We start from the raw sequence: 10,000 nt of genomic DNA, 5'->3' as shown, positions 1-10,000 counted from the left end.
AACGCGGGAATATTTCGTTCCTACTTTTTCCCACTACATAAAGAGTTTGGAGGCAGGGGACACTTGTCTGAATTTGGCAAAATCTTTTATTTTCCATTTTGGAGACAAAGCTATCTATCTATTGCTATGTTATGACACGAATGACTCTATCTAACAGGCTATACATCCCCGTACTTTAACAGATTGTGACAGCAAGATACTTGCAATTTCAAATTTAGCCCCATGGCCCAATGAAGCAAAACATTAAATCTCACAGATGAAATCAATAATTCTTTCACTTAACCTCATAACTTGTATACATTAGTGGACATCTCAAGCTGTTCCTTAATAGTAATGAAAAAATCCACACCAGCTTCCTAAATTTCTCAACAAACAATCTAAAGTGGAGATAACCCAAAGGTTTGATAGACCTTTTTCGATATATTAAAATTCAAGTTGAAAGAGAGGTTTCAAAAACAAAGACAATTCCAAAGTGGTGCTATTGTTTTTGTCTTCACTGCCTCACTATCAAGCTGAATATTTGATATTTTGAAAATGGCCTACTGTTTCAATTGGTTTCGCCAAAATTAAGATATTTATGAGCGGTAGAGAATAGGATAAATAAGATTCCTAGGGAAGGGGAGGAGGGTGTAGATATTTTCTAAACAACACAATTTGAATGTGAAAATGAAAATTGTAAACAACTGATCTGGCAATCAGTAGGTAGGCACCCCTAACCATTAACTTGATTCCTACTGTGTGGTGTACGGTTTACATTAATTGCAAACATTCCACTCTAATAATTGACCATAAGGAACTCATTCTTGATCGAGGAAGCAAATTCTCTCACCCAATCAATCTACCACATCACGAAGTTCGGGTGTGAGAATGAACTTACTCCGTCAACTTTTGCATATCTTATTACAGCAACGTTCTGTGGGCAACTTCAGACATTTTTACAATATACAGCATTTTTTCCTTCCACCTCTCCTCTTCTTGGTTTCCAGTGCTGCTTTTGTGGCCTCTTTGAATACATCCCTCACACCCTCCTTTGTTTTGGCAGAGCATTCCATGTAGCAATGGGCATTGATCTTGTCACCCATAGTTGCTCCCTCTTCAGCTTTCACTGGCTCCTGTTTCATCTTGGCCAATTCTCGCTTTGTGCCCTCGTCATTTCTCAGATCCTTTTTGTTACCGACCAGAATTATGGGGACATTGGGGCAAAAATGCCTAACTTCAGGAGTCCATTTTTCAGGTATGTTTTCTAAACTGTCTGGACTGTCAATGGAGAAGCACATCAGAATAACATCTGTGTCAGGATATGACAAGGGTCGTAGCCTGTCATAATCTTCTTGTCCTGCAGTATCCCATAAAGCAAGCTCTACGGTCTTGTTGTCAACTTCAATATCAGCTACGTAATTTTCAAAAACTGTTGGTACATAAACTTCAGGGAATTGATCTTTAGAGAATACAATGAGGAGACAGGTTTTCCCACAAGCACCATCACCAACTATCACCAACTTCTTCCTGATGGCTGTCATGATCATTAACCTTTGACCTGTGAGGAACAATGAATGTAATTTAATGTGAGTGGAGTCTTTGACCTTCTTGACTTTTGTGTGGTTTGTCAATAAGTCGTTTGTATGGTGCCAGTAGTAGTTGGATACGGGTAAGTGGAGTTTGCCTTAAGTTAGTAAACCAGCTTACTGGTGCAAGCGCCAACCACTACCATTTACAACTACAACTTGCACCATACAAACAAGCTTTTGACAAAACCAACAGAACAGCAAAACAATAACAGAGCTTCCACAGGCTACGACACAACCAGTCTTCCCAGCCTAGACAGACCAATAAGATTAGGTTTCTACTGACCAATCAGGTTGTCGAAATGTCAATGTCACTTCTTGGGACTAATCTTAACTTGTCAGGTTATGATGATACCTGAGTTCAAACCACTCAAGTGTAGTTGTAAAAATTGGGCCCAAATTCTGCACAAATGCAAATTCCCATTAAATTTACTCTGTATCGGGCCACTGCTTTTGAGAAAATCTCAGGAATAGGTTAATTTAATTTACTTATTTGGTCTCTATAGCCAACTACAACACTGGAACCCATTTAACTGTAGATTTGAGACTGATGAAGGATGGGGAGACTCACTAGCAGATAAAAATCTTATTGTCTTGGCTCTTTAAGGAGGCATCTCATTTTCCAAGCACAATCTGTAACCTTTGAAACCCAGTTCATTATGTGTAAAAAGGTTATAATTGACAACCAGGAAGTAGAAATCAATGTTAGGAGTTGCCTACTTGCTGGAAAATAATTATTATCAACCACTGCTGGCAACAGTTATGACATCCAAGGGAGGGTGGACTACAACATTACCGTAATTTATGGCTGATTTAATACCTGCACTGAAACATTTTTGTTGTGTGAAGAGTGAAGAAGATAAATGCAACAGTTTATGCGCACCCCAAAACCAAAATAGAATTATCCATTAGGGCTTACAAACAAGGTAGAATTTAAAAACTAAGCTCGTCTTACTCAGAAGCAGTTCTGCTTATGTGTAGCAGTCAAAACAAATTCAGAGTTCTACATTCATTTTAGTAGACAAATTGTCAGAATAAACAGTAACAAAGATTCTTACTTTTTGGCTGACTCTTGAAGATTGAAAAAAAGATGATCAGTACTTAAGGTAATTGATGAAATCTATAACCAAATACAGTTGCTTTGCTGAACACTAAAAACACAGGGCCATATTTTAAATTAAAGAGAGGAAGTCTGGGGCAAATTTGTTATTGACGTGAAGTGCCCGGATCAAACCATTCAACAGTTCGGCAAAAAAAAAAAGATCTCTGGCTCTACTGGTGGTAAAATGTCGCTGATTAGTTGCTGTCTACATGGTAATCAAAGTTGTCACATAGCCTGCACCTTCCTATTACCCGCAGTGGTCCTTATTTAATGCAACCTTAACAGATTACCCACAGGGAATCGGCCAGAAATTATAGTAAGAAAACACCACAAGCTTGTTGCCACAGTGATTCAGTTAAGTGAAGGATACAAAAAGAACCTTGCTATACCTCCCAACGCAGATACATCTTCCGATTGGAGGAGAACGTGTCATGTGCCAAAACTCACAAGAAAAACAACAACAACTTGAACTTTCGCCTCACACATGATTAGGTTGTGCACCTTTGAAACAGCGGCAAATTCCATGTATTGTTCTATTTTGAGTTGAGAGGTATAACAAAACACTTCATGACTGTCCCCACGGGAAAGAGTGAGTTTTGTTTCCCCTCGCCCCTCAATGTTCCCCCAGAAACAAAACTCACTGTTTCCCTTGGCACCAGTCATTAAGCGCTTAATAAAATGATGTAACAAATGGCTTAAGGATGATTGCTAACACACATTATTTTTACTCATAGCAGAAGCAATTTGCCTTGCTTAACATGAAAAGTAATAACCCATCCCCAAGTTGCTGCATGCCTCAGTTTCAAAGCAAGTCCTGGTGCACAACCATACAAAAAGGAAATGAGTTCTGTATTCTTCCCTTTTAATAGTTGAGCAGCAAGATTCAATTTAAAACCGAGGCAAACAGCAACTAGGAAATAGCCTATTAGAATAACAATGTATAAGATTTACTCAAAAGCAGAACTTTCACTTGCTTAATTTAAATGAGCAAAAGTAAACACTCTAACAAGATCTTGTGTTGTGAATAACCTACAATGCAACATTATTTTTACACAGACAGGCACTGACAAACAAGTAGGGTTCGGTTTTCTAACGCCGATGATACACTGTTCAAAATTTGTTGATCAACAAATGTTGCAGCTCTTGTTCAACGAATGTTTAACAGTGTGTCGTGTCATGTTGAATGTTGAAATATGCCATTCAACACGTTGAACGTTGTTGAACAATGTGAACGAAAATAGAGACCAGCTCTATTCTTTTCAACACGTTTGTGCAACATTGTTCAACATTTGTTGAGCAACAAATGTTGCAAGATGTTGAACCGTGTATCATTGGCTTAACACTGTTCCCTTCTGAAACCTAAATGTACCAGAATAAGAAATAATTGACTTTTCTATTGTCTGACCGTCTAGACCTTCCCTTTCCCTTGGAATTTTCTATGACCCACTTTTTACCCACCCTTCACTTTTACTCCATAGCTGCTGTTCCTAGTTCTTCCTTTGCCACTTGAAAAACAGTCGCAACTGTTTTTAAACAGCTAAGAGACCTTTTAACCCATTGACTCCAAGGGATTCCCCACTGCCGAGTAAAATGACAGTAAGATACTAAGTCTGGCCGTTTCGATGTCAATGGGTTCAGCTTGTACGTTTTGCTTTCCCATTTCAGACCACACCAATGTTCTTGAGGGAATTTTCATAGTTTTTCTCATAAAATATACATTCATATGCACATGCATAAGACAACATTTGAAATAAAGTATCCCCAATAGTAACATCATGCCAAAAAGCTATATTAGAAAAGAAGAATGAAACATTGCTGTAAAATAGGAGTTGACATAAGACTCATGCACAGAGAGAACACCACATGAGGATTAAAGAAACTGTTTTATTTCATTTTAGAAACTGCAAAGGATGACTTTACAAATAACGCTTACAAACATTTTGTTTATTTTATATTAACTTTTCTTGTTTTCTTCTTATTTTATGTCCAACACTTCGTACCACAAAGGTTTTTTGCCTTCATAGCAGTATTAACAAAACACTTAACCTTTGTTATCAATATTTTTGAGTGAACATTACTCACATTTTCTTTTGATAGCTCTGTGAGGAAAACCATCTTATTTGTGTACAGTAATTACTTTTGAAAAGCACGCATAATTAAATTTTAAACTGGGCTAAAGCCAAACAAGCTAAACGTATTGCCACTTATGATTGTTTGATTAAAAACCTCTAACAGCACTAGATCCTTCTTCTAGGTAACATCAAATTACACTGAAACAGAAAGATAATGCCAAATTGTGACAAATATAATTTGTTAAATTCCACCTTATCTGATGAGTAGAACAATCTGGACGGTACAAAAAAATTTCAAACAAACAAATCATGTTTTCAAAAAACAGCAGAAAGTTTTAGAGATTGCTCAACACACATGCAAAGCCTTTTGTGCCAAAAAACTACCCGTATCTGTTATGATAAAATAACTTGGGCGGATATTTCAAGATCAACCCTGGCATGCAGCATCATTCAACATCAAATTTAGCTAGATCTGCACATGGTCAAAAAGCAACTCTGACGATTTCTTGAACACACAAACTATAAGACTTTCAAAATGCAGCCAGAACAGAGTGGGAGAAGATTCTTATGATGTCACTCTCAGTTCAAGTATACTTCTTGAAACAGTCTCATGCAAGTTACAATAGACGACATTTAAACCATCTCGGTCTGTTGTTTATCTTCTTCTCAAGAGCTGCCTTGGTAGCTTGGTAAAATACATCTCTTACATTCTCCTTTGTTTTCGCTGAGCACTCCATGTAACAACGGGCATTGATCTTTTCACAAATTGAATTTCCCTCTTCTGTTCTCACAGGCTCTTGTTTCATCTTTGCTAATTCTGCCTTGGTTTTTTCATCATTTCTGAGATCTTTTTTGTTACCCACCAGAATTATGGGGACATTGGGGCAAAAATGCCTCACTTCTGGAGTCCATTTTTCAGGAATGTTTTCTAAGCTGTCAGGGCTATCAATGGAGAAGCACATCAAAATAACATCTGTATCGGGATACGACAAGGGTCGTAGCCTGTCATAATCTTCTTGCCCGGCTGTATCCCATAATGCCAGCTCTACTGTCTTGCCATCTACTTCAATATCAGCTACATAATTTTCAAAAACTGTTGGTACATAAACCTCAGGGAATTGATCTTTGGAGAAGACAATGAGGAGGCAGGTTTTGCCACAAGCACCATCACCAACTATCACCAGCTTCTTTCTGATGGCTGTCATGTCAGTGGTTCCTCAACCTTCAAAGGGACAATCGAAGGTTAAACTTTACCCTTCCCCATTGGTGGCACAAAGAAATTTACGAAAACTTCTCTTTTCAAAAAGAAATGACCCAACAGCCGCACTATTTTTAATTTCAAAGCAATGAGGGACAATATGAATGTCAAGCTCCTAAAACACTCTTATGGTCATCATCTTTTTGGTGTTATCTCCAAATATGTACTGCAGTATAATTTACTCTTTAAAAAGATAGGACATGAAGGGAAAACACACACACCGGCACCAGTTCCGTAAGTTACATTCTCTTTTTGTTTTATTTCCTCAGAAACGAATTGTATCTATTTTCACTTCAGGGTAAACTATTTACACAGCGAGGTAGAGAGGCCAATCAAAACAGTTTGTAATTGAAAATCTAACAGATGTAAAAACAAAACTTATCAACATGTGAACCTGAACTATCGCCAATCATGATGCTGACAAACAAAAAGCGCAGGAAATGGGTTATAAATATGAAGTTTTTGACTATCTATATGATTTGGGGTTAGGTTTAAGTGATATACTGTTGAAAAATCCAAGGCTATCTCTCTTTGAGTTAAAGAGTAATGTAACCAATCTTCGCACTGGTAAATCACAGTAATAACTTGGGTTGACCAGGGACCAGTTATTTTAAGCTAATACCAGTAACTGCTTAGGTTCACATGTAACGCAAGTAATGGAAGATTCACGGGAAAAGGAATTTAAAATGTTGTAGACATTATGCTTCAATGTATTGTGCCATAACAAGTATCTGTTCTTCTCTTTAATGGTTAATATTCCATGATAGGCTTCTCACAGTTCAAAGAGCGTGCATCCACATTTTGATAGTTTCAATAGACCAAAGCGAAATAATAAATCTGACAGGCCCAGGACCCACACTACTGTATTTTAGCTCTTTTCTTGCCCTTATCATTCCAGAAACAAAATAGTTTCTTGTTCATACTGTATGGATGTTGCATTGAAGTGATAAAACATCAATTTGGAAAGGAGGTAACAATTGTTAAAAGTTCCCTTGTCCAAAAGAAAATATTAGCATTTTTGTAATGTAATGAAGACAGCATTCTTTTTTTTTGTAAAGGAGATGACCAAAAAAGTTTAAGTGGTACAAAAAAAATTGGGAAGGGTAAAGTTGTAGAGGAACACGAAACCACAATGAAGACCCTTACATGACAGGTGTTAATGGATTAGCAACTACAATATTTTCTGTAGGATGCCTTTCTTTGCAGCAACAGATGTTTCAACATCCACTGACATATGTGCTTGTGTTTTAACACAGGCACACAACTGCCATTTAACACTTTGGTTGCCTTTGTGAACGGACAAGGCACAAAACAATACATTAGTATCAAAAATCAGCTAGCAAAACATCAAATGAAGGTACAACTGTCACCTCTGGAAGCGCATACTTTACACCACCATTAATAACCGATTTCCAATCAGATCCGCTTGTGTAAAAGGATGTGTCTACTTTGCTTTTGCAACAAAATCATTCTGGAACGAAAATTGCACATTCTCTTGTACAACAGATCAAGTAAACGTAGAGCAAGGATAAGAATTAGGTATTTAATAGTGGGATATTAAATGAGCAAATTTTATCAAGAGAAACCTTTGTAAATCTTTAGGAGGAAAAATGAAGCATAATCTTGCTTTCAGTTTCAACAAGCAATAAAGGGTTACCTTGTTCAAATAAACCACCATTTTGGTTTGTAAAACACAAGCTGAGTAAATTGCAACCACTGAAAAGATAAAATGGACGATGTTTTTGAGTCCTTAACCCTTTGCTCGGGAAAAGGGCCAATGCTCCAAAAGTCAGTCATTATTCACCTTTCTAGTGGCAACCGAAGTCAATCTTTAACGACTTGCTTCATAAAACCAAATTTGTTTTTTACTCTCCCACACAAAATTGCACCACAGCCTCTTTCCTCCTTCACCCTTTTGCTCATTCAATTTACTTGGTTTACCACAAAGAGGAAAAATTTGTAACTTGTTTGGCGTAAACCAAGGTGAATTTAAAAGTCGTACACCCTTGACAGGTGCTCTTGTATCTTACCAAAAACTTTGGACATTAACTGATCACATGAAAGTAATTAGTAATGCCCCTACTCAATCTTCGTTCTAGAGGTTGGAACGAATGATAAGAGCCGAGTGCCAATGATGTGTCACATCACACACAGATTCTCAAGATGAGGGTGGGAGTTAGAAGGGAGGAGCAATGTTTCCTAATTCAAGCAGGCCGGTGTGATCGCAAAACGGGTCACCTTAATTATAAAATCCACGACTTGTTGGGATTACATTAAAAGGCCGTTTCCACACCCATCCCTGAGAATCATAACGCTATTGTGTCTCAAGGAACATTTTACATTTACAAACTAGCAAGTTGAAGTGAAACGCCAAGCCACCCAGTTTTTTCAGAAAAAAATTCAGAATATTCCGAAGTCCACATCAAAGATTATTTCCTATTTGGAAGAGTCTCAAGGAGGAGACTGCAGAGGAACGCGTGCTTTTAGTAATTGCCGGTTTTCGTTCCCAAATTTAAATCAAAATTGCCAGCTAGCGCCCTACAAAAGGTAACACTTTTGAACGGTACCTGGTAGGCAGAAATTAACACATTTTCTAAAAACCCTCGGTACCCACATTACAATACGTTTTGCTTGCCGGCTTAGGAAAATGTTAATTCTGTAAAGGTTAAGATAGCAAGTTTCGAAAGCTAGCACATTCCAGTACTAGTTTATACCAACCGCTGGAGCATAACACTTAGTTTATGGAACACACCGTTTGAAAACTCCGGCCACTGAACGGAACGATTCACGAGAACACTCTCTACAGCATAAAACAGATGTCGAACGTTAAATAAATAAGTGAAAGACCTATTAATGATTTAATTTCTCAGTTTCACTTTTAGGGGTGTCGCGGGACAGATTGTGAAACATCGCCGCCAAGATATTTGCTCTCACTGGTCGGTTGGAATCGCTGACATTCTGATGTTGCCAACCTCCTTTGAGAAGCGATTAACGACTCCAAACCTTCGACATGGATACAGTCTCCTCCTCTTCTCAGGAGTATAAAATAGCTTTATTCTTTTCACTTACCTATCTAGAAAACAAGTAAAACTATTCCTTGCTGTGTGCCAGAACCGACGAACTCAGATATCAGGAAATTGGCCGGAGAACTGATCCCCAAGCGCCAAAGCCACACCTTCAATATATTTTTTTTTTCCTATCGGGGGTTCCACATATTCTTATCCGCGGACCTCACGTCCCTATTGCGGTAAAATCCCATGGGCTTGCCCTTAATGCTGATTGGTTTTAAACACAATGAGCCACTGATGACGCGCGTGTTATTCTGAGCTGGTGCTATATTAATCTTTCGTACCGCAAACCAATTCGTCTGACAGTTTATCCGTATATCGAAGTGGTATGATGTCCTTTTATTAAACCATGTATCGTTTAGAATGTGTATGTGCCCTGATGGACTTTCAATGACAGTTTTGTTCAGAATTTTTCGGTAGCATTCTTAAATTTCCTTGTCTTTGGAGCACGCTTATAACTGACCGGTTTTTCATTGTACGAGAGTTGCCCTCTAAATATAGCAGCACATATTAAATTCTTTTGCAATACTTTCCCGAGAGGGGATAACACGTTGATGGACATTGAGGGGACATATGAGTGTGCTGAAGCAAAGAAGAAAAGCTTTAGCTCTAGAATCCACACCAACTTCGAATTTGTTAATTATTTTAAATTGTACGAAACAGATATTGTAAACGTGATACAATGAACTATTTGGATCAGCTTTCATTTCCGATTGCGTGACAACCGGTGACACGGGGGGTTTTTCTATTTTCGCAACATTTTCTGCTAGCTCATCTTTCCTTCTCTTTTGACTTCCTGTTGCTGGAGGAAACGTTAAACGAAAGCATGTGCTTTTATGTCCTCTAACGCACATCTACTCATAGTTCAGCAGAAAGTTACGCAATCTCTTAAATTTTCGCCTTGATCACGCGACCTGCTCACGGTGTCACGCAAC

General features: G+C 38.1%; 2 protein-coding genes across 2 annotated transcripts in view; both read right to left on the bottom strand.

The window, feature by feature from the left end:
- LOC138011600 (ras-like GTP-binding protein RHO) overlaps positions 1-1,569 on the bottom strand; it is a 2,329-nt gene extending 760 nt beyond the window's left edge. The window contains exon 1 of the mRNA XM_068858679.1: positions 1-1,569. This exon is cut by the window's left edge and continues 760 nt beyond it. Coding sequence (XP_068714780.1) covers positions 936-1,526 — 591 coding nt within the window. The 5' untranslated portion in view covers positions 1,527-1,569 and the 3' untranslated portion in view covers positions 1-935.
- A 3,212-nt stretch (positions 1,570-4,781) lies between these two features.
- Positions 4,782-5,984, bottom strand: LOC138010542 (ras-like GTP-binding protein RHO). Its single transcript, XM_068857523.1, has one exon. The coding sequence runs from the start codon at positions 5,942-5,944 to the stop codon at positions 5,357-5,359; it is 588 nt and encodes a 195-aa protein (XP_068713624.1). The 5' UTR covers positions 5,945-5,984; the 3' UTR covers positions 4,782-5,356.
- Between the last annotated feature and the right edge of the window lie 4,016 nt (positions 5,985-10,000).

Source organism: Montipora foliosa, chromosome 7 (assembly GCF_036669935.1).
Source record: "Montipora foliosa isolate CH-2021 chromosome 7, ASM3666993v2, whole genome shotgun sequence".
NCBI lineage: Eukaryota > Metazoa > Cnidaria > Anthozoa > Scleractinia > Acroporidae > Montipora > Montipora foliosa.
Note: the sequence above shows the minus strand (reverse complement) of the source record. Positions and strands in the feature narration are given on the sequence as shown.